Below are 24,655 nucleotides of genomic sequence, written 5' to 3'. Positions count from 1 at the left end.
AATAGGATTATCCCCTTTTTGCCCTCAAGTGCGGGCTTCCCAAAGGCGCCAAAACCCGCCAGCTTAGCGAGGCAAGTACTGGGTCTGCAGGGGTGGAAAAATGTGGTGTGAAGGTAAGTGATGGGTGCAAGAGTGTAGAGGTGAGTATCTGAGGTAAGTGCAAAGTGTTTTTTAAAAGTGTACTTACCTTTGTTTCTTCCTGCAGACTTCAGTCGGTTTGTATGTGGAGACTCTCGGATCTCCGCGTTGGGATTGACAGGTGGCTGTTGCATTCACAGATGCAACAACCATCTCAATTCTGTTAAAGAAAGAAGTTTGATGGAGTATTGTATTCAAGACCTCATCAAACTGCAGAGAATATCACTGTTTCACAAAGCTGTCAAACGATGACAATTCATCTGTCTAAAATTTTTGACAGATGAAACGTCATACGTTGACGTGCTCTGCAACCGGCTTTCTCTTAATTGGCCTGCTGAGCCCGCTGGGCGGGCTTAACAAGGCCAGTCAAGGGAAAATAGCGTGGGTTAGCCACAACGCGATGGAGGCGGGACATCGACCCGACAAGCAGCAGTCCCGCCTCCAACGCGCCCCCAGTCAAATAACCGCCCCCTCTGTCTCTGATGATAGATTCCAGTAACTATTTCACAACTGATGTTAAATTGATAGGTCTATAGTCTGATTTCTACCTCCTTCCTGTCTTAAATAATGGAGCGACATGTACAGTTTGCAAATCTAAAGGCACAATTCCTAAATTTAGGTAGCTTAAAAAAATTATCACGAACGCAACTGCAATTTCCTCACCTATTTCTTTGAATTCCCTGGGTTGGAAACTATCAAGTCCTGGAGATTTGTCTATCTTAAGCCCCATTATTTTCTCAATTACCATTTTTAAAACTAAAAAATCCACTAAATTCCTCCACTTGACTTATTTTTAGATTCCCTTGTATGGCTAATATTTTGTCCACTTCGTGTACTGTGAAAACAGATGCAAAGTACTCATTTATCAAGGCTGTAGTTTCCTTATTATCCATTATAGTCTCACCTGTCTGTCTTTAATGGGTCCACATTCCCCTTTGCCACCCTCTTTCTATTTTATAAATACTATGGGGTTGATTTTCAGTGTGCTGTGAGGCGGGCTTTTAGGATTGCGGGGGGCTAAAATCCCGAATTCGGGGGTCCCGACACCATCCCACCCAAAACCCGCCTCCACGTAAGTTTCACAGGAGGCGGGTACCCGCCCCGCACTGGGACCCGCCGACCTGAGGCGGGAAGGGATTAGTGCCAATTAACTGCCTGTTAACAGGTAGTTAACCGGCAGTTTTTAGCCTAATCCCTATTTTGAGGGGGTTCGTGTGGGATTCCCGACGGCTCCAAACCACGCCAGGTTAGAGCAGGCGGGCCGTCGGGTTGAAGGTCTTGGAGGGGTCGCGATGTCGGTGTTCAGGTGAGTGATGGGTGCATGAGTGCAAAGGTAAGTGTGTTTGGTGTGTCTAAAGTGTGTAAAGAAGTTTAAATTACCTGTACTTACCTTAACAGCCTTTCTTCCTCTAGGCGTCGGGAGTCTATCACTCAGCCGGCACTGAAAGCAAAATGGCTGCGAGCTGTCAAAAGTGACAGCCTTCAGCTTTCATTGCCGGTGAGATTTCTAACTGAGTCTGTGTAGAAGGACTCAGGTTAGAAGTCAGACTGTCAGTGTTTGACAGATTCAAACAGCTGTGAAACACTGATATTTCATCTGTCAAGACCTCTTGACAGATGAAATTTCAGTCTGTGACGTCACCTGTTGCCGGCTGGCCCTTAATTGGCCTGCTGAGCCCGCTGGGCGGGCTCAACAAGGTCAATCAAGGGAAAATCGCGTGGATTGGCCGGACGTCGAAGTAAGCAGGACTAAAACCCGAAAGCTGTAGTCTCGACTGCTGAATGAAAATCGACCCCTTTGGGTGGAAATTCCTTCAGGCCCAGTTTCGTGTATGCATAGTACACACACCCCAACCGGGAGGCCTGAGGTTGGCCCCCAAATTGGGCCTCATTAACATTATTTGAGAGAGCTGCCGGTGCCTGTCGTGCCTCCACAGGCAGCTTTCCCATTTTATAAGGATGAATGCTGGGATGCTTAACTTGCCGGCATGGTAAGTCCTAGGAGGGAAGGAGAACAGGATGGGGCCAATTGCGGGCCGGCAGTGGCCCATGGGAGTTCTGTGAATCTGGGATGAGCACTCCTCTTGGATCCACATCAAACTTTAAAAAAAAACCTACCTTTTTTGTAGTGGGCCCTTGCTAGGCTGCATCCAGGCCTAATGACTGCTCAGCCCAATTTTCTTGTGGGGTCCTAAACCAGGTATTGGACTTCTCATTAGGTCTCAAGGGGTCTGAGATCTTCAGTGTATATATACAGATTTTTTTTTTCAGTAGACAATGGGAGAATGCATTGAACATAATGTACTGCTAGTCTTAGTTCCTCTGATGAAATATTTAAACATGAGACACTCGAGAGGAATATATGCACGAGGATGCTTCCTCATGGAGACTAATGGGAGCAGGAGAAATAAATATAACGTGATAGATTGTCATTAATAGGGAAAAGGTTACCTCCATTTACAATTCCTCAAAGTAGCTAATGATGAATTATAATAGTTGCAAATTTTTATAGACGATAGCTGTGCTATTTGAGTTACAATATTTCAGGTTAAAATTGTGTCAACTAGTTATACAGTTCGGCATACTAGGAGGTTTGATGCTCGTTAGCAGTGATGTGAGGCTGCATTGAATTAACTATATTCTGGTACACAGGGAATACACGTAGTATGAGGTGGGTGGAGGGAATAACAAATATGTGCATTGTTGTACTATTAATATTGCAAAAAAAAATTACTCAGGAAGGACCACCTGGCCGTACCTGTACAGTACCAGGACCTGCAACGACTCATTGAAGCTATGTTAATGCGCTGTGCAGATCTTCCTGTGTCTCCTGTGATCAGAAGCAATGCCAACACTATCATGAGTAAAGAGGTAATGTGACATTTAAAAAAAATTGTATTGATATTATTCTACACGTACAATATATTGTGTATTATATATTTTAGACACGTAGGGGTCGCTATTAACCCTCTCACAATGGGTGGGAGCGGGTCGGGTGGGAGTTAAAAATCGCAAAATGTGACCACAAACTGCTGCGTATGCGGCTGCCGCCATTTCTACGGTGGTGGGTTGCATGGCATGCCTGTGTCCCGTCTTAGAGGGTGGCCTTCTGGTTCTTGGAACTTCTCACACAACAGCTGAAACCACAAATAAAGATTCTCAACTATGGGGGACCCATCCGTTATAAAGTAAATCCAATAACATCTGTAGAAGTCACGTGATCCAACGTCATGTGGTCAGAACATCACGTGCTCAAATTTCCAGGAATGCCTCCAACCAGAGTTGGTAACCCTACTCCACCAGTACGTCAGGTACTTATGAGCTGCTAACAGCCTCCTACCCACCCCACACCACTTCAAACATTAGCAGCTGCAGCACACAGAGGGAGGGAGTCCGGACAGGGGTCTTTAGGATATTAATCCCCACAATTTGCCTGGGATCTCCAGACATTCTGACCCTACAGCAGCCACCTCACCCTGTGCATGCTGCCAACGTAGCAGATCCCAGGATCAGGACATCCCTGTCTCAATGGAAAATGACCCTGGGATGGTAATGAACTACGAAACCCAACAAACATAAAATGAACTGAAATCACACCCCGCTGGTAAGGCTCCAGAATTAGGCACAGTCCCAGGTGAGGATGAAAAAAAGAGGGAATGCTGCAGGAGATACAGCCAATCCGGGGATATTTGGCTCATCCAATTTACCATATATACAATGACTATTTTGAAAATAAGCACACCTGCAAATAAAGGACACCTAATGCAAGTCCCTTGGGTGTCCCTAATTTGCCGGTATCATTGAAGTTGAACGCCCATGGCATTGCACACAGGGAGTCAAGACCAAGCGTAGTCTTCAGGTGAAATGGTTTTAGAGGGCAGGGGATAATTAGACCAGGGTGTGAAGGTTTAATTTAGTTGCACATTCTGTCCTTATATTTTTATATTTCCAGTCTAAATTGCTACGTTTCCGTTCACATTCATAATGGAAACTCCTTGTAAACTTGTCACACTATAATTGCACCCTCCCTCCAGTGGACGCAGGAGCACCTCCCGTGGCAGGAGGGTGTGACTGCAGTGTGACAAATTACGTAACAATTTATAATGGAAAAAGTTGACAGGAACTATAAATGTATAATATCCTGTCAATTTTCTAAGCTGTGCAGGATCAAATCCATTTGAATGTGCAAAAGGTTGGGATAATTCAGGTTGTGACTACGTATTTTCTGTATCCTCTTGGTCAGCAGTTTTCAGCTAGTTCTTTTTTTCAAGAGAAAATAGCAGATGAGAATCTGGTTTAATACTGCTAGTTATTGCAACTCTTAGGTTTCACTTTTAACCATTACCTATTGTGTTCTTATTCCAGAGTCAATCTGTGAGGAGGGAACAAAGCAAAAAATTCTCAAGACAAGGACAGTTACTATTTAGTGCTTTAGAGGCCTATCTTAATGCTTGCAGGTACTTTACATACATCAAGTCGATCGTATAAGGAGGATACTCACTGGGTTTATGTTTGATGAACAAGGCAATTTCTATATTTTATGCTGTTAAATTATCTGTAACGTTACCCATGGTCAGTGATGAATATTAATTTTTATATACATAATGGTGAGTTGGGAGAAAGGCTTTAGAAAGTTCCTCTATAGAGCTACCTGATGGCCAGAATCTCCAACTACAGAGTGACTTGGAAAAATTGAATAGGAAATATTGACATAGCAGTTACAGTTAACATTGGTAAATGTTGACACAAAAGCATGGCCAAAAATAATTACAACAGGAAGTATGCTTTATGGATAGAATGACATGCCCTGTGCAAGATGTTTAATAATATAGTAGTCATTCTCCCATGGCATTGCACATTGGGACTTAAGTCTTCAGGCCAAGCAGGGTTAAAGGGCAAAAATAATTGAACTTTGGCTGAAGGAGGGGTAAGGCAGAGCAGGGTAAGGGGAAGGTAGAATGGGAATAGATACTTGGGGAGTAGGAGGAATGTAGAGCAGGGCTAGAGGCTAAGGCTGGGAGAGCGGGGAAGTGGTGAGGGCAAGAGGAGCAATTACATTATCCACCTCCGATCTGCCCTCCAATCTCACAGGCGTCTATCTTATAAAAGTACTAAAAGGTCAATCTGAAACATTAAATTCAAATCAAATCATTGACAATAGGACAGGAAAGCGCAAATTTAGGAAATTACTCGAGTTATCAACATGTGAAATTAATTTGAAGATAAGAAAGTGGAGGCAAAATCCTTGGAATCAGTTGAGTGTCATGAATGGGTGCCCTTAAGTTCTTTCTGGATTGAAAAGCTAGGATAGACTGAATAGCCTTCATTGTCCATACTTAGCTTGAGTGCTGTAAGATCTCACTGAAAACGCTAACCTAATTTTCTCTTTTCAGAAACAAACTATATTTACAGCATTTTCTGTTCCATTAGTAACTTCAAGCCTGTAGTCATTTTCTTTTAGTGCTTTGTTATGGCAGTATAATACCATACAAGTACCTTTGAAAACATCTTTTATGCTTGGAAATGTTTTTGTAGATTAGCAGTTGATTGTCAGAAGGATCCCTCTGTGCAAGAGAATGCTTTCACAGCTCCAAGCATTGCAAATGAGAACATGTTGGAGAGGTACTCAGAGTTCCTGCTGAAGGTTTGCGACACTTTGTGCATCCCGATTGTGATGGTAAGCATTCAAAATTTGATTAGAAAGAAGCAAATTACTTGACTAATTTTAATTAACCAGGGATGGGGGACTTCAGTTATGTGGAGAGACTGGAGAAGCTGGGCTTGTTCTCCTTCGAGTAGAGGTGTTCAAAATCATGAATGGTTTTGATAGAGTAACTAGGGAGAAACTGTTTCCTGTGGCAGAAGGGTCAGTAACCAGAGGACACAGCGTTCAGGTGATTGACAAAAGAACCAGAGGCGACATTAGGAAAAAAAATTTACGCCACGAGTTATTGTGATCTGGAATGCACTGTTTGAAAGGGTGGAGAGGGCAGATTCAATAGTAACTTTCAAAAAGGAATTGGATGGCAAACAGTTACAAGGCTTTGGGGAAAGAGCAGGGGAGTGGGACTAATTGGATAGCTGTAACACAGGCACGGTGGGCTGAATGGTCTCCTGTGCTGTATCATTCTATAATTCTATGTTTTATATAGAGGGGGGGATATCCTCCAAAACAGCATTTGTGGAGCTTTTCCTTAGACCTTTAACCTCATCTACTGAGGCTAATTATGTGATGTGTTCGCATTGCAGGTGGGACTGTTGTATGGCTCACAATAAGCACGGGACCGGACCTCTCGAGTTTGTGAGGTCAGCTTGTGAATATTTTGAAAGTTCTTCCTGTGTCTATTGGCCAGGGCATAAGGAGTGTGACTGATGCATGGGTAGGATCTCTGGCTTGATCCAGCAGCCCTGAAAGGGCTATTGGGGAAAATGATCATCGGGATTGTAAGGGGGGAAAAATTATTTTCACCTGATAATGGTATTAATACTTTAAAGTCTTTCCAGATAATGTACAGCAATGTTGGAAGGGTGGGGGGATGGTCTGGCTACACAAAATGGAATATAATGCAAGCTAGGTTCGGAGTGCTACAGTACCCTACTGCTTGATTGATGGCTGGTGAACTGAAAGTGCTGCTGCATGAAGTGGGCAAAAGTGTAATGGAACTCTAGAGCAATGCCTGACAGGAAGTAGTAGCCAAGTTCAGTGATATGTACAACACCTGCAGGACCCAGGAACAGATTCAGCAGAAGACAGCTTGCTTTAAGGATCATGACAAAATAAGACGACCCAGCAGTACCATGTACCGGATAAATGGTATAAGATTGTAAGTCTCAAAGTTTTGCCTTCAACCCAGCTCCACATTTACCCATGCCGAACCCTCTCACAAACTTACCACTCGCGCATACCCATACCTTAGTAGGGAAAACAGTCAAGATTCAGTTGAAAGTCTTGCCACACTCCCACCTTCCAATCAAATCATTGTAACAAATCCCAGCTGCATAAAGCATAGTCACTTACTGACAACCAAGCTGGCTTGTAGGTTGGAAAATGTCTCACTCCTTCAGCTTCCAGCATCTCAAGATTACTTTTCTGCTTGTACAAGATGGCACATTGATAGCACAATGCTGACCTGGAGAAAGCCCTTGATGAGGCATAAATGTTGAAAGCACATCTTCCATGACATGCCTAATTAGCTCTAATGGGCTCTGTGGACTGGCATACATGGGTAACAGCAGCCTGGGGCAGACCACCAACCTGACTGTACAAACTCCTCGCTATCCTCTAGCTTTTTGATGGCAAGAGGGATTTCTGGGAGAATGACCATCCTCCAAGTTTAGGATGCTGAAATGGAGAGGTGAAAAGAGGGGGGGGGAAAAAATCAAAAAATGTAAAATAAAACATCAACGTTGATAAAAATTGCAACTAACACAATCAGCCCAAAAAGCAAAAAAAAAAAATTTCTGTACCTCCCATAACATTATCCTTCAACTCTTATGAATCGGAGACAGCAAAGCTAGGTCTCCTCTGACCTGTCCAGGTAGGTGTGAAGGGAACAATAAACACGGGTCCCAATATATTGATGGATACAGACTAGGGCTGTGAAACGATTGAGATTAATCGTGATTAATTTTTTTAATCAAAAATTTGAACCTGAGTTAATCTGGGTTTTAATTGCATATTTAATTAATACAATTACAGTACTACATCCATCTCGTTCAAGTTTGTTTTATTGCTGATTATATTCTACAGAATTATGTACAAAAATTTGTACTGTATTGTGAAGAGTACTTCTGTGATACTGGAACTCAGTTTGACAGTAGATACAAGTAACCGTCTTACAGAGGTTGAATGTGGCAGGAATCTCATAATGCACTTTATATGGGCATGGTGCACGTTTGGGTGGAGCCTCGCCTGAAGTTGGGAGATTCAGGCCGGAATTTTCCTTACCGTGGCGGGTCCAGCACGGGCGGCCACCATGTCGGGACCCGACCCTGTCGTTTACCTTCATGTCGCTCCACAAAATGACTTTATGATAATGGGGCTTGTTAAGCCTGCTAAGCGCGTTGCCCGGCCCAATTAAATGGAGCGGGTCTGATGACGTAATCGATGACGTGTTTTCAGCCGGAATATTTAAAGGGACCATGGTCACAATGCATTTGAAGGTTCATCTAGGATAGTGCAGGCAGTGCAATTGCTTTGCTCTGCTGTACACAAGGGCAGAAATGACTGCACAGAGACAAGAGCTGCACCAAGGTTCTCTGATGACTCCCTCCACATGCCATGAGGACCCACATCTACACTGATATCCCTCCTAGAAAGGACATCTATAAGCCCTTGGTATCTATCCTCCAGAGATAGCCATCTATTCTCCATAGATAGCCATCTATTTTGCATAGACACCATGAGCTCCTGCGACTGGCATATTAGCTGCTCCATGTAGGTAGCCATCCTATCAATGGAGGAGCCTACAGTCGCCATTGCCTGCAACATGGTGGTGCTCATGTTGGAGAAGGACTCCTCCATTCTCTGAATACTGGCAGTCATCGCGCTCGCAAAACCTGTCAGAGCCTCGTGCACTTGCTCCTGCAGCTCCAGGATCGCCCTCTTTCTGGATGGCAAGGCTCAGTGTATGTATGCAGCTGAGCAGAGCTAGGCGAGTCCTGCGTCCTCCGACGGGGAGTCTCCACTGCTGTCCCTGTCTCCACCATCTGCTCTTGCTCAGTTGTGATTTGAGACACCAGGTGACAACACTACTCTATGTCGCGAGGGACCCACCGACATGTGCGTATCTGCGCTGGTGCTGGGTGCTCTTATGTCAGATGACACTGTGCCCTCAGAGGCTGGAGGCTCCTCCGAGTCGTCGTCTTCGGCTTCCTCCTGGACAATGGGGGCGGGGGGCTCTTGATGGACCTGTGGGAGAGTAACGAGATGAGTTACATATGTCATATGTACACTGGGCACAGATAACATTATGCACATAATTATCATTCAGTGGCTGCTGACATCAGCCCCCATATGAGTGACTGATGTATGCCATGTAGCTGTATGAAAAGTGATTCTGTCACCAGGTTGTGGAGATGTCCTCCTCTCTCCATCTCCCACTTCTGGGTGCTCAAGACACTCCTGAGAGCTCCAACGCAGCAGTGGTCAGGGATGCGAGTGATGTCAGTCCTCCACCAGTTCTCTCCCTCTTATTGTGGACTCTCTTTTCCTTCAAGGAGGGAAAGAGGAGAAGGTTGAGTTAGAGTGATGGAATGCGTGTAAGGAATGAATGGGTTACATGTGTCGAGGGTGATGATGATGGAGTGGGGTGGCAATTCCAAGTGGCCTCCTTGTGTGTTGGTAGTTGGTACGAGTGCACTAGGATGAGGGTATGAGGGGTGGCTAGTAAGATTGGGATGTGATAATGTAGATAGAGAGAAAGGGATGGGTGGAGGTATAAGATATGTTGGTGTGATTGAGGATGTGCAGGAGTAGGGTTGGGAAGGCAGAGTGATGGGGATGTTATGAGAGGCACAGCAGGATGAAGGTGAGTGTGGCTTTGTACTCACCTTTCCTGATCTCACAAGATTGTTGAAATGCTTGCGGCACTGCACCCAAGTCCTCCAGCTCCTTGCTAGCAGGGAAGTGCGGGTGGCCCATGAGAGCGATGATGGTGAGAGGGGACATGCAAGTGGGCGCTCCTCTCCAAGCGCTTACACTTCTCCCCCTTGCCAACCCCTCAGTCAGAGCCCCAGATGCCTTCCCGGACAGCGATGGCCGAGTCTACCCCTGCACAGTTGCAGGAGGAACAGACTTTGGAGGGGCCCTCATAAGCTCCAAAACCCAGAGGATGACCGCCAAAAGTGTCTAAGCAGGCGCAACGGAAAGTGAGCAGGCTGCCTCTAACTCTGCTGAAACCACAGGGGTAGCACCACGTAGAAGTACCTGTAAAAGAAAGATGACACACAAGTAGATTCACAAGGTTAGTCACTTCAGTGTTTTGTTCAATGTTACTGTGAAGTTTCCATTAATTTAATGTTTACCATAAATTTATTTATTTTCAAAACTTTCAGACAAGTTCGTGTGCACAATGGGAAGTAGCTTAGTTGGAGTGAAGGGCCAGACCTAACTTTACCTCTAGCAATGGTGGTCACTGTGTAAGGAATGGGTTGGCCACTGTAGGGATACTTTATGGTCTGGCTGCGGGGTGGATTAATTAAGGAAAGCCAGCACGGATTTGTTAAAGGCAAATTGGCCTAGAAATTCAGTCTAGCCACTTTTGGGGCGGTAAAGTCGGGTGGGCGGTAAAGTTAGCGCCCGCCGGAAAGTGGAGGCCACTTCGCCGAAATTCAGTAGCTTTGGCCAAGGAGTTTGGGCGAGCGCTGAAACTGGCGTTGCACTCCTACCTTTAGGCGCTAAGCCGGCGGTGCGGACTGATAACGCCGAGGCCGGGCGCAGCGCAGGTGCGGTCATGTTTTGATTGACAGCAGACACCCTGACGCCGGCCAGCTCTTAAAGGGGGAAGGGTCGACTTTGTCTGCTGCCACGCCCTGGATAGTGGAGCCCTGCAGCTAGGCCTGAACACTGCTGGTGGACCCAAATAGCGCCTGAAGCCATGCAGAAGGCCCGTGAACGAGCGCAGCGCTTCTCAGAGCATGCTTTGAGGGTGCTGCTTAGGGGGTTGGAAAAGAACAGAGATCTTGTGCCTGGACAGTGGCAAGAAGGCTCCCAGGAGGCAGTACAGGAGAGCCTGGAGGGAAATCGCCCTGAGGGTGTCAGCCAACAGCGATGTCCCCAGGACTGGTGACCAATGCCGCAAGAAGTACAACGACCTCACTCGGTTGGTCAGGGTGAGTACCCTTTCCAGTGTCCTCCTCATCCTTGCATGTGCACCTCACATTATGGGCAAAGGGACCTCAAAGGCCTAATGGCCAGCCCTCCTCCCGCAGCTATGGCACTGGCATGATCATCAATAGCACTTTCTGCACTTCACACACTGGCCAAGCTATTCGACCATGGGAGGCAGTGCACACAACAACAGGGCACCACACTGGCCAAGCTATTCGACCATGGGAGGCAGTGCACACAACAACAGGGCACCACACTGTACTTAGAGGCCATCCTTTCTCTTGCAGGTCAAGCTGGCGCAGAATCTGAGGAGCTGGACTGTCACCGGGGGAGGGCGTGCCCAGTTCCAGGAGCTCAGTGACCTGGAGGAGCGCGTGGCTCGACTCATGCGTGCCCGGGTGGTTGGCCCCGTTGCTATTGGAGATGCCGACCCTGTGCTGGGCCCCAATGGTAAGGACATGACCGTTTGCACCTCTCTCGTTCCCCTTGCGCTTCAGATCTACATCCTTTGCCACTGTCCGACCAATGCGCATAATGCCACCAATCATGCCTCCCTCGCTGACGCCCTGTCCTCACTCTAAAGCTACTTTTGTGCCTTCCTGCTTTCAGCTGGTGAGGAGGAGGTCCCTGAAGCTGAGAGTGCCAGTCCCTCGGAAGAGGAGGACGACGAGGACCAAGAGGAAGGCGGCACATCGGGGGAACCCTCATCCGCGCCAGGGGATGGCAATGGAGGGGACACGTCTTGCCTGGAGGAGAGCCAGGGGGAAGTGTTGCAGGGGGGTGTAGCTCCTGGGCCCAGTGGCGTCCAGGCACGCGGGAAGGGTCGGGCAGCACGGCTGCCTTCTCCCCAGAGGGGGGAAGTGTTGCAGGGGGGTGTAGTTGCTGGGCCCAGTGGCGTCCAGGCACGCAGGAAGGGTCGGGCAGCACGGCGGCCTTCTCCCCAGAGGGGGGAAGTGTTGCAGGGGAGGGCAGTTGCTGGGCCCAGTGGCGTCCAGGCACGCGGGAAGGGTCGGGCAGCTCGGCGGCCTTCTCCCCAGAGGGAGAGTCCGGCCTCCAGCCCGGAGACGGTCCTCGCCCAGGAGGTGCGCCTCCTTGATGAAATGTCTGCGGCCTCGGAGCGGCGCCACAACGAGTTCATGGGGGGTTGTGGGACAGTTGCCTCAGGCCATTGAGTCCCTGGCTCATAGTGTGGCCGATTTCGGGGACTCACAGGCCAGGGGTGTCGACCAACTTGCGGCAGCACAGGACGCGAGTCGAGAGTTCATGAGTGGTGCCGTGCAGACACTGGCTGATCTGATGCGGGCACAGACCAGGGCAGTTCGGGCACTCACTTCTGCCACACTCGCTGTGTCACGGAAGCATCGCCAGGGCACCCGCCGCCCCGCTGCAGCACAGCGGTCTGGCCTTCACCAGATTGCTGCGCTTGCTGCAGTGCCAGCCCGGCCGAGTGCCAGTGTCTCTGGCGACCAGCGAGCGCCTGGCATCAGCCAGCTTGCCCCCATTGATGCAGCCGCCACTGCCACTCCCCCAGCCAAGCTGCGACGAGCTGCTGGAGAGACTGATGCTGCCCAGCTGCAGCAGTCAGCAGCCGGCCCCTCCAGGGCCGGAGCTCGTCTAGGCCGACCCCCAAGGGCATCTGCCGTCACGCATTGTGCCCCTCAGGAGCCTTCCCCCAGCCTTGCAACACCCACAGGGCCCAGGTTGAGGCGGAGCAACAGGTCGGGCAGAGGCCGGAGAAGCCTGCACAAGGACTCGCCCTGTCGGCACACCAAGTAGAGTGTGTTGCCAACTGTTTTTTTATATGGGGGTGTTTGTGTTCTGTATGGGGGGGGGCTTATTTTGCTAACGCCGAAGATGAAGGCAACTGTTTTTTTTATATGGGGGTGTTTGTGTTCTGTATGGGGGGGTTTGTCTTGGTTAGGCCGAGGATGAAGGCCAATTGGATGGACAAGTTTTGTTATTCCTCCCCAGGTTGTGGGAGTGAGATATGTTTTTGACTGTTTTTTGGGGGTGTTGTCTGTTTTTCTGTTTCATGTGGGAAGGGCCCTGAGTTTGTTAAATAAAGCTTTTTATTTATTCAGCTTGTCCAGGTGTCATGTTTCAAGTGGTTGTTGCGTTAAACGGCTGAGGGCTTGCGGAGCAGCTGCATTCAGGTGCGTTCATTGCCACAAGCCATTCCCTGACAGGAGGCCTAGAAGTGTCGTTCAATAAGCCGCCGGCGGACGGCCCTTGGACCTTGTGGCTCCCTCCTGGGCTGGTACTCCTCCTCCTCCTCCTCATGGTCCTCCTGCTCGTCCTCCTGAGGTGGTGGTCCAACGTGAGGTGGCAGTGCCTGAGTCCTGCGGATAGCCAGGTTGTGCAGCATGCAGCAAACGACGACGAACTGGGAGACTCTATCCGGCGAATACTGTAGAGATCCGCCGGATCGATCCAGGCAGCGGAACCGTTGCTTGAGGACGCCAATCGTTTGCTCTATGATGTTCCTTGTGGCTTGATGGCTTTCGTTGTATGCCTCCTCCGCAGGGGTCCTGGGCGCGCGGAGCGGGGTCATGAGCCATGTACACAAAGGGTAGCCCTTGTCCCCAATAAGCCATCCCCTTGGTGGAGGCTGTGCCTCGAACATGTCAGCCACAGTAGTCTGGCGCAGGATAAATGCATCGTGGCTGCTTCCTGGAAAGCGGGCATTGACAGCTAGGATGCGCTGCCTGTGGTCACACACCAGCTGTACATTGAGGGAATGGTAGCCCTTCCGGTTGCGGTAATCCTCGGCATTGTCGATAGGTGCCCGCATAGCCACATGCGTGCAGTCAATGGCGCCCTGCACCATGGGGAAGTCGGCGATCCTGGCAAATCCGACTGCACGCTGCTCCTGCCTCTCTAGGGTCATGGGGAAGGAGATGAATTGGTGTCTCCTTGCGAAAAGGGCATCGGTGACCTGCCGGATGCAGCGATGCACGGCGAACTGGGAAATGTTCGCTATGTCCCCAGCAGCGGCTTGGAATGAGCCGCTTGCATAAAAGTTCAGAGCCACCGTGACCTTCACTTCCACCGACAGAGACGTCCTGCACATCAGCTGTGGACGCAGATCTCTGTGAAGCAGCTGGCAGATCTCTGCAACCACCTCCCTTCTGAAGCGCAGCCTCTTAACACAATGCGCGGCAGTCATGGTGAGATAGGACACCTGCTGCCGGTATTCCCTGAGTGGGTAAGGCCTACGTTGCCGACGCCTGATGGCCCCTCTGCGTCTAGGCATGGCTGGCCCTCTCACACAGCGTCTGCGAGCCCTTCGCACATAATGCTGGAACTGAGGGTTGGAACCCCATGCAGCCCCCATAATAAACTTGCAAACAGTGAAATCACAATGAGTGAAATTTCCAAGCTCTGGCCAGAAGCCAAAAATACCTCCTATGTTGTCCCAAATCAGGAAGGTCTGTTCCTTGGTCTCTGTCCAGAAATCCAAAGCACTAAAGTCATTGCAGCAAAATGGCTGGCCTTTATAGTTCAGTCTAAGTGCCCTTTAATTAGCGCTCCCCGAGGCCCGCAGGGCCTCTGCTGCGTTCCACTTCACAGTTCTTAACAGCGCCACGCCCACATTGGGCGGGCGCCACTGAATTTCTGGTTTGGGGCGCACAAACAGCGTTGCACAACGAAATGACGTCATAAGCTGCGCGCGCAGCTGAGCGGGCGCAAACACTTGGCGCCGGCGCTAAATGTCAACTGAAGTTGGGCGTAGGCGCAGATCGGCCTGCGCCCGGGCGCTAAGTGCCTAGCGCTGGAAATCTACCCCTCATATGGCGCTAACGGCTGGCGGACGCAACTGAATTTCTAGGCCATTGTGTTTAACTAACTTGATTGAGTTTTTTGATGAGGTAACAGAGCGGGTTGATTAGGGCAATGTGGTTGATGTGGTGTACATGGAATTCCAAAAGGCATTTGATAAAGTGCCACATAATAGGCTCGTCAGCAAAGTTGAAGCTCATAGAATAAAAGGCACAGTGGAAGCATGGTACAAAATTGGCTAAATGACAGGAAACAGAGAGTAGTGGTGAACAGTTGTTTTTTGGCTTGGAGGAAGGTATACAGTAGTGTTCCCTGGGGACGGTACTAGGACCACTGCTTTTCTTGATATGTTAATGACTTGGACTTGGGTGTACAGGACACAATTTCAAAATTTGCAGATGACTCAAAACTTGGAAGTATAGTGAACAGTAAGGATAGTGATAGACTTTAAGAAGACATAGACAGGCTGGTGAAATGGGCAGACGTGTGGCAGATGCAAAAAAGTGCAAAGTGATACCTTTTGGTAGGAAGAACAAGGAGAGGCAATATAAACTAAAGGGTACAATCCTAAAGGTGCATGAACAGAGAGACCTGGGGGTATATGTGCACAAATCGTTGAAGGTGGCAGGGCAGGTTGAGAAAGCGGTTAAAAAAGCATACAGGATCCTGGGCTTCATAAATAGAGGCAAAGAGGAAAAAAAGCAAGGAAGTTATGATGAACCTTTATAAAAACACTGGTTCGGCCACAACTGGAGTATTGTGTCCAATTTTGGGCACTGCACTTTAGGAAGGATGTGAAGGCCTTAGAGAGGGAGCAGAAAAGATTTACGAGAATGATTCCAGGGATGAGGGACTTCAGTTACGTGGATAGACTGGAGAAGCTGGGGTTGTCCTCCTTGGAGCAGAGAAGGTTGAGAGTAGATTTGATAGAGGTGTTCAAAATCATGAGGGGTCTGGACAGAGTAGATGGAGAGAAACTGTTCCCATTGGCGGAAGGGTCGAGAACCAGAGGACACAGATTCAAAGTGATTGGTAAAAGAAACAAAGGTGACATGAGCAAAAAAAATTTATGCAGCGAGTGGTTAGGATCTGGAATGCACTGCCTGAAAGGACGGTGGTGGCAGACTCAATTGTAGCTTTCAAAAGGGAGTTGGATGAGTACCTGAAGGAAAAAAAATTGCAGAGCTACGGGGAAAGGGCGGGGGAGTGGGACTAGCTGAAGTGCTCTTGCAGAGAGCCGACACAGGCTCAACGGGCCGAATTGTCTCCTGTGCTGTGACCATTCTATGGTTCTATGATTCTAACCTGGCGAGGCATGTGGCACCCATATGGGTGTACTGCGGAAAGTTAAGTAAATCTGGCCATGATGAGGCCATCATTGGCCTCATGGGCAGCAGTGTGCTCGCGTGGTGGTGCCATATGCACTGCAGGTTCCTCCAACTCTTCCTCCTCCTCTGAAGAGGCTGTGCGCTCTGCGCCTTGTTCGTCATGCAGCGTTAATCTCCGCTGCTGCACTATGTTGTGCAGGGCACAGCAGATCACGACGATTCTGGATGCCCTGGCTGGTGCATACTGAAGGGCTCCTCCAGATCTGTCAAGGCATCTGAAGCACATTTTCAGCATGCCTATTGTCTGCTCTCTGACACATCTGGTGGCGATGTGGCTCTCATTATAATGCTCTTGGCCCTAGTACTTGGCCTCCTCAGGGGTGTAATGAGCGACGTGTTCAGTGGATAGAACTTGTGTCGAGGCAGAGAGTGGGTCAGTATGTTTAGAGGTGCGAACAGCTGAGGGAGGGTGGACTGGCGCAGGACGAAATAGTCATGACAGCTGCCATGGAATTTGGCACACACATGCATAATGATCTTCCTATGGTTGCAGACTGTAGTGTATGTACTTTGCAGAAGGAACTATATTCTGCAGCCCCTGTATACTGCAGTACCAGTAGTGACCACCCCTGTATATAAGCCTGTGTAGTAACTTTGCATAGTAGTTCCAGTTTTGTCTCCACTCAGTAAACACCTGTTGTAACCAACTCCTGCAGTCCGTGTCTCAATTACACACGGACATAATACTGGCGATGAGCAGATCCGAACTTACCTACAGTTCTGCACCACCTCATGGGGATCCATCCCTGAAGCGAAGTTGTTAGAGGTCGAGGCCAGAAGGAAGAAAAAAAAACAAACAGAAGAAACGGGCGTCGACCGTGGGCAACCGCCTCTGATTCATTGGAGTTGAAGATTTGCAGGAGAGGCTGTCGAGAGCGGGGCTTGGTTATCCTGTCTATGGTGTTCCAGCTAATCGGGCTGGTGGCAGGTAGTACACTGATCCTTCCTGGGCTGCGGCAGGCTAGAGCTCGATCGGGTGGCTTTTCAACGGGGCCGAGCAGCGTTGTCGGGAAGAGGAGAGAGAGGGTGGAGCACACAGGGTGCTACGAAGCCGGGCAGCGTACAGACTCGAGAAGAGGGAGGAAAGTGTCCCGTAGGGTTTGCTCTGATGACGGGAAAATAAAAGAAATTAGAAGCGCAGGAAGCCGCGAGGAGCTGCAGTTTGCCACGGGGACCGCGGAGAGCGGCGTTAGCAGCAGCGCGGGGGGGAAGTGCGCGAAGACCATAGGGCGTCGCCATCAAGGCATAAAAACGCCAGCAACAGCGCTAGCAGCAGCGGAGAAGACAGAAAGCGCGGGAGGCGCCATCTTAATCCAGCGGGGAAGAAGGCAAAGCGCGGGAGGCGCCATTTTGTTCAATCGGGGAAGAAGGCAAAGCGCGGGAGGCGTCATCTTAGATTTCCAAGATGCCGAAGACTGGCAATATCACTGCCTTCGATAATGCAATAGAAGACTGGACCACGTATGTGGAAAGAGTCGAAGTATATTGCAAGGCAAACGAAGTAGCCGAAGAGAAAAAGGCATCGGTACTACTAAACTTAATGGGCGCAAGAACGTACGGCCTATTGCGGAACCTGATCACTCCAGCCAAACCGATGGCGAAGAGTTTTAACGAAATTGTTGATATCCTACAGGAACACCTAAATCCTACACCGCTGCTGATAGCAGAAAGATTTAAATTCCACAAGAGAAATCAGCATAAAGATGAGAGCAATGCTGATTACCTTACGGAACTACGCAAGCTATCAAAGCACTGCCAGTTCGGAGCAGGACTGGCAGATACCCTACGGGACAAATTTGTCTGTGGACTCCTGAGTGAAGGAACCCAGAAGAGGTTACTCTCAGAGAAAGAGCTGACGCTAGATAAGGCTTTCAGCGTGGCAGTATCGTACGAAGCAGCAGCAAGGGGAGCTGCGGAAATACAGCAAAAGCCACAGAAATACGGCACCCATGAAATGACACGGGGATTTGAAAAATGTTATCGCTGCGGCAGAACAACCCATGACCAGAAGGACTGCTGGTCCAAGGACAAAATATGCAGGCAATGCGGAAAGATGGGACACATTGCACGAGTTTGCAGGTCTGGGAAGAAGTCTAACGACAACAAAAAGGCTACTAAGGAACAGTACAGGAAAGTACAAAAGATGACGGACAGTAGTTCCGAAGACCAGAAGAGCGACAGTGAATCCGGGAACAAGAGACTAAGCTGTCTCAAACTTCACAACGTAATCGCAAAAGAGGATCACCGAACCATTTGGGTCACCCTCACGATAGCAGGGTCCCAAGTCAAAATGGAATTGGATACAGGATCAGCCCTGACCGTCATGAATCGACGAGACTACGAGCGGCTATTCTCACACATACCCTTGAAAGAGACATCCATTGTCTTGAAGATGTATACGGGGCAGAAAGTATACCCCAGAGGGAAAATAAGGGCGCCTGTCGAATACAACGGCAAGGAAATACAGAAATTGTATCTACATATTGCAAGATGGTGGACCACCGTTATTGGGACGTGAATGGATCAGAAAGATAAGTTTAGACTGGCACTCCATTCAGGCACTGACTGTGGCTAGTAAAAAGGATGACGACGTCACACCTGGACGATTGTCAAAAATCTTAGCTAACACCAAAGAGGTATTTCAACAAGAACTGGGAACTCTTAAAGGCGTAACCGCCTCGATAAAAATAGAAGAGAATGCAATTCCCAAGTTTTTCAAAGCAAGACCGGTACCATATGCAATTCGCCCAGCCGTCGAGGCAGAGCTGGAGAATCTGGAGAATGCAGGCGTGTTATCTAAGGTAGACTGGAGCGAGTGGGCGACACCCATCGTTCCTGTCATGAAGAAAACGTTAAACAATAAGTCTGAGGAGCCAAGGAAGGTTCGCATCTGTGGGGACTTCAAGGTGACGGTGAACCCAGTCCTTCACACAGTACAGTATCCTCTCCCGAGGATAGAAGATATTTTCACCTCACTATCTGGAGGGAAGCGTTTTACAAAAATTGACCTAGCACAAGCATATTTGCAGATGGAGGTTGAAGAATCCTCTAGGAAGTATCTCACGATAAACACTCACAAAGGTCTTTACCAGTATAATCGACTGGTATTCGGAGTAGCATCAGCTCCGGCGATATGGCAAAGAGCGATGGAACACGTCCTGCAAGGGATTCCGGGGACTCAGTGTTACTTGGACGACATCCTAGTGACAGGTGAAGATAACAGTGAACACCTTGCCAACCTAGAGCAGGTGCTCACTAGACTAAGAGAACATGGGCTACGAGCCAATCGCCCCAAGTGCGAGTTTTTTAAGAAACAGATATCGTATTGTGGCCACGTGATTGATGAAGAGGGGTTACATAAGTCCCCTGACAAAATTGAAGCGGGAGTTAAGGCTCCAGCGCCTGAAAATGTCGCAACTGAGGTCATTCCTCGGATTGGTGAATTACTGCCATAAGTTTTTGCCGAATTTGTCCACAATTCTGCACCCACTGAACGCCCTACTACACACTGGAGTAGCATGGAAATGGAGCGATGAATGTAAGCGGGCCTTTCAGAAGAGTAAAGACCTAATCACTTCAAGAGAAGTATTGGCTCACTACAACCCATCACTACCGATAAGACTGGCGTGTGATGCGTCTCCCTACGGCATTGGAGCGGTACTGTCACATAAATTCCTTGATGGTTCAGAGAGGCCGATAGCTTTTGCGTCACGCTTGTTAACTTCAGCCGAGCGTAACTATGCCCAGATTGACAGAGAGGCCCTCAGCCTGGTGTGGGGGGTGAAGAAGTTCAATCACTACCTGCACGGTCAGAAATTTACTCTACTAACTGATCATCAACCTCTTGTCTCCATTTTCAACCCTCAGAAGGGCGTCCCGATAATGACAGCACAACGGCTACAGAGGTGGTCCCTTTTCCTAGGGACACACCAATATGACATCGAGTACAAAGGAACTAAACAGCATGGGAATGCTGATGGATTGTCGCGCCTACCGTTGCCGACGGTGGAAGAAGCACCTGCAGTGGATCCTGTGGAGATATTCCACTCGACCATAGTCGAATGTCTACCTGTGACGAATGCAAACATAGAAAAGGAAACACGAAATGACCCGACACTCTCCAGGGTCTATGATTTAACGGTGAAGGGATGGCCAGCACATGGCGAACCACTGTTGCCAGCATTCTCGCCGAGAAGAGAACAGCTGTCAGTGTGCAGAGGAACCTTGATGTGTGGATCCAGAGTAGTAATTCCACCCAAATTGAAGGATAGGGTGCTCAATGAGCTTCATGAGGGTCATCTGGGAGGGGTAAAAATGAAGAACTTAGCCAGAGCGTTTGTGTGGTGGCCAGGAATCGATAGAGAAATCGAAGAGATGACCAAGAGCTATACAGGATGCCAGAAGGTCCAAAACGCCCCACCACAAGCCCCTCTACATCCATGGGAGTGGCCCTCATCTCCATGGCAAAGGGTGCACATTGATTTTGCTGGTCCATTTATGGACTCGATGTTTTTAATTGCGGTGGATGCACATTCAAAGTGGCCAGAGGTAATAAAAATGTCCTCAACCACCACAGAAAAAACTATCACAGTCTTATGAACCATATTCGCCAGAAATGGGCTGCCTGAACAGATTTGCTCCGACAATGGACCACAGTTTGTGTCTGAAGAGTTCCGGAGGTTCTTAAAGAACAATGGTGTTAAGCATTTCACATCCGCCCCATATCATCCAGCCACCAATGGATTGGCTGAGAGGTTCGTTCAAACATTCAAGAAGGCTATCAAGGCAATGTGTAATGAAGACATACCCCTACAACACAAGGTGGATAACTTCTTGTTTGCCTACTGGAATGCGACACATGCGGTTACCAACCAAACTCCAGCCATGATGTTCTTCAATCGAAGACTACGATGCCGCTTGGATTTGGTTAAGCCAAACATCAGAAGAGATGTGGAGAACAGGCAGTTTCAGAATATGAATGAAAGGCCGACCAGGAGTTTTAAGATAGGTCAACCAGTTTTGGCCCGGGACTACCGCACAGAGAAATGGCAGCCAGGGACGATCTGCACACGGCAAGGACCTCTCATGTATACCGTGGACGTTGGAGAGAGCATTGTAAGACGCCATGCTGACCAGATTCTAGAGTCACTGGAAAACGTCAATTCTACACCACGATCCGATACACCTGGTGATGAAACCGAAGTACCAATTGCATCTACCTCAGAATCGGTGATATTGGAAGCAGACGAACCAAACAACGACGTTGATTCCGAATCAACTTTGCCAGAAGAACCTGATACCCCAAAGAGGCGTTATCCAGACAGAATCAGGAAGCCTCCTCAAAGACTGAACTTATAATTGCTTAACTTCAGTTATTGTATATAGCAACTGTAATTGTAAATATGTTATTTAATTATTAATCGAATGTTATGTACTGTTTAGCTAAAAGGGGAGGAATTGTAGTGTAAGTACTTTGCAGAAGGAACTATATTCTGCAGCCCCTGTATACTGCAGTACCAGTAGTGACCACCCCTGTATATAAGCCTGTGTAGTAACTTTGCATAGTAGTTCCAGTTTTGTCTCCACTCAGTAAACACTTGTTGTAACCAACTCCTGCAGTCCGTGTCTCAATTACACACGGACATAATACAGACCAGCTGCACATTGACGGAGTGGAATCCCTTGCGGACAAAGACTCCTGGGTTATGATGGGGTGTCCTGATGGCCACGTGTGCAGTCGATGACGCCCTGCACCCTTGGGAAGCCAACCAGAGTGACAAAGCCGAGCGCCCTCTCAGTAACACTGGTTTCATCAGTGGCAAAGTTGATATAATTGGCTGACTTGTCAAACAGAGCATCAGTAACCTGTGTGATGGATCTGTGGGCGGCCGACTGCGAGATGCCGCAAATGTCTGCTGCAGATCCCTGGAAGGAGCCTGAGTTGAAGAAGTTGAGTGCAATGGTGACTTTGACAGCCACAGGCAAGGCGTGTCCACCCGCTCCTCTGGGTTGCAGGTCTTGGTCCAGCAATGTGCAAATGTCTGAGACGACCTGGCGTGGTAGCCTGAGCCTCCTTTGGCACCGCTGCTAAGTCATATTGAGGAACTAATCCTCTGCCTGTATACCCAGCGTTGGGAGTATCGCCTCTGGTGTGATGCAGCCCTGCGCTGATGCCCTCTGCCCTTTGCAGCATCAGAGCGTTGAGAAGTTTGGTGGTGTTGGTGCTGCTGGTGTGCCTGGTGCTGCTGGTGTTGGGGCTGATGGTGGTCAGATTCTGAGGACGAAGGTGCGACAGTATAAATGGCACCCATACTGATGGAATAGATGGCAGGTGAAGTAGAGTTGACCGAAGCAATCTGTTAATGGTAAGAGAGGTTCTTCCAGTTAAGTGACAGTGGATGGAGACTTTGCTTGAAACACTTGCAGCCTGGAGAAAGCTCAAACTGTGTTGCAAATGCAGTGAGAAACCACTTCTGCATGAGGAAAGTGATCAGTTGTCAGGTGGAAGCTTTTGTAGTACATTTCATCCTGTCAACTAATCAGCTGGAGCAATGGCCACTCAACTCCCGCCTCAGGTTTACAGATGTGGTTCCCGAGCAGCGTGGTCCCTGTGGGAATCCAGTGAAATTTACACAGTGGCCTAGAAATTCAGTTGCTTGCGCCAGCCGGTAGCGCCTTAGGAGGAGGAGATGTTGGGCGCTAGGTGGCTAGCGGCCAGGCGCAGCGCGATCTGCGCCTCTCCCCAACTTCACTAAAGATTTAGTGGCGGCGCAAAGTCTTTGCGCGCGCTCAGCTGCGCGCGCAGATCCTGACGTCATTTCATCGTGCAACGCCCTTTGTGCGCCCCAAACCGGAAATTCAGTGGCGACGCCCTATTGTGCGCCTGGCGCCCCTAGCGACTGGTAGAGGGGAACGGTTCTCAGTCGATGCGGGGCGCGGGGGGGCGCAAATTAAAGGGCACTCCTCCTGCAGTAGAAAAGGCAGCCATTTTGCAGCACTCCTTCTTTTGGAGAGACGGATCTTTGCAGAGAGACAAAGGTAGAGAGCTTTCTGCTTTGGCTCAACACTCGGACAGGTACTTGTGGCTTCAGGCCACAGCTTTCCACTTGTCTTTGCCTTCAGTGTCATATCATTGTTTGCAAACATATAATGGGGGCTGCAATGGGTGCAAACGCTGGCCTTCTCCATTGCATTCAAAGGGCTCACAGACGCCGGGAGAGAGTGGCAGTCATCGCCAGACGGAGAGGGGGCAACAGGCGTCGGCAAAGGAGGCCTTACCCACCCAGGGTATACCGCCAGCAGTTCTCCTATCTGAACATGTCTGACGAGCAGTGTGTTCGGAGGCTGCGATTCCGAAGGGCGGTGGTCACTGAGATCTGCCACCTGCTTGGCGGTGATCTGCAGCCACATCTGAGGAGCAGGACGTCTCTGTCGGTAGCAGTGAAGGTGACGGTGGCTCGCAACTTCTATGCCACCGGCTCCTTCCAATCCGCTACTGGGGACATTTCCAACATCTCCCAGTTCGCCGTACATTGCTGCATCCGCCAGGTGACCAATGCCCTTTTCAGAAGGAGACGTCAGTTCATCTCCTTCTCCATGGCCCTTGTCAAGCAGCAACAGCGTGCAATGGGCTTTGCAGCATTAGCGGGCTTCCCCGTGGTGCAGGGCGCCATTGACTGCACGCATGTGGCTTTGCGGGCACCTCTGGAGAATGCCGAGGATTACCGCAACCGGAAGGGCTACCATTCACTCAACGTTCAGCTGGTGTGTGACCACAGGCAGCTCATCCTAGCTGTCAATGCCCGCTTTCCAGGCAGCAGCCACGATGCCTTCATCCTGCGCCAGACTTCTGTGGCAGACATGTTCCAGGCCCAGCCTCACCCACGAGGATGGCTTCTCGGGGACAAAGGCTATCCTTTGTGTACCTGGCTGATGACCCCGCTCCGTGCGCCCAGCACCCCTGCTGAAGAGGGATACAATGACAGATATCAAGCAACCAGGAACATCATTGAGCAAACAATCGGCGTCCTGAAGCAACGGTTCCGCTGTCTGGATCGTTCCGGTGGAGCCCTACAATATTCGCCGGAGCGAGTCTCCCATTTCGTGGTCGTGTGTTGCATGCTGCACAACCTGGCTATCCGCAGGACTCGGCCACTGCCACCAGAGATTGGAGGACCATCTGAGGAGGAGGACCAGCACAGGAGGGAGGCAGAAAGTGCAAGGGCCGCCCGTCGGCGGCTTATTGAACGTCGGTTCTAGGCCCCCTCTCAGGGAATGGCTTGTGCCAATGTCACCAGATGAATGTAGCCGCTCCACAAGCCCTCAGCCGAGCAGGGCAACCAGGACTTCCAAAAAAAAGCATGGACAGTGCGATTTAAGAACATTTATTTCTTGGAAACCTCTGCCCTTCCCACATTACAAACTAATGGAGAGAAGCCCCCTCCAAAAACACAAAACGAACAGTCTCGGCCTTACAAAAAAAAGAAAGACACCAGTCTTGGCCTTACAAAAACACAAC

General features: G+C 49.3%; 1 protein-coding gene across 1 annotated transcript in view; it reads left to right on the top strand.

Annotated features, from left to right (window-relative positions):
- mei1 (meiotic double-stranded break formation protein 1) overlaps window positions 1-24,655 on the top strand; it is a 247,894-nt gene that overhangs the window by 95,483 nt on the left and 127,756 nt on the right. The window contains exons 13-15 of the mRNA XM_085969507.1: window positions 2,877-3,009; window positions 4,504-4,595; window positions 5,674-5,815. Coding sequence (XP_085825633.1) covers window positions 2,877-3,009; window positions 4,504-4,595; window positions 5,674-5,815 — 367 coding nt within the window. The remainder of the gene's footprint in view (window positions 1-2,876; window positions 3,010-4,503; window positions 4,596-5,673; window positions 5,816-24,655) is intronic.

This window comes from Somniosus microcephalus, chromosome 28, assembly GCF_052327205.1.
Source record: "Somniosus microcephalus isolate GS21.2 chromosome 28, FLI_Smic_1.0, whole genome shotgun sequence".
Classification (NCBI taxonomy): Eukaryota; Metazoa; Chordata; class Chondrichthyes; order Squaliformes; family Somniosidae; genus Somniosus; species Somniosus microcephalus.
The sequence above is the reverse complement of the archived record's forward strand: the minus strand, read 5'-3'. Positions and strand labels throughout refer to the sequence as shown.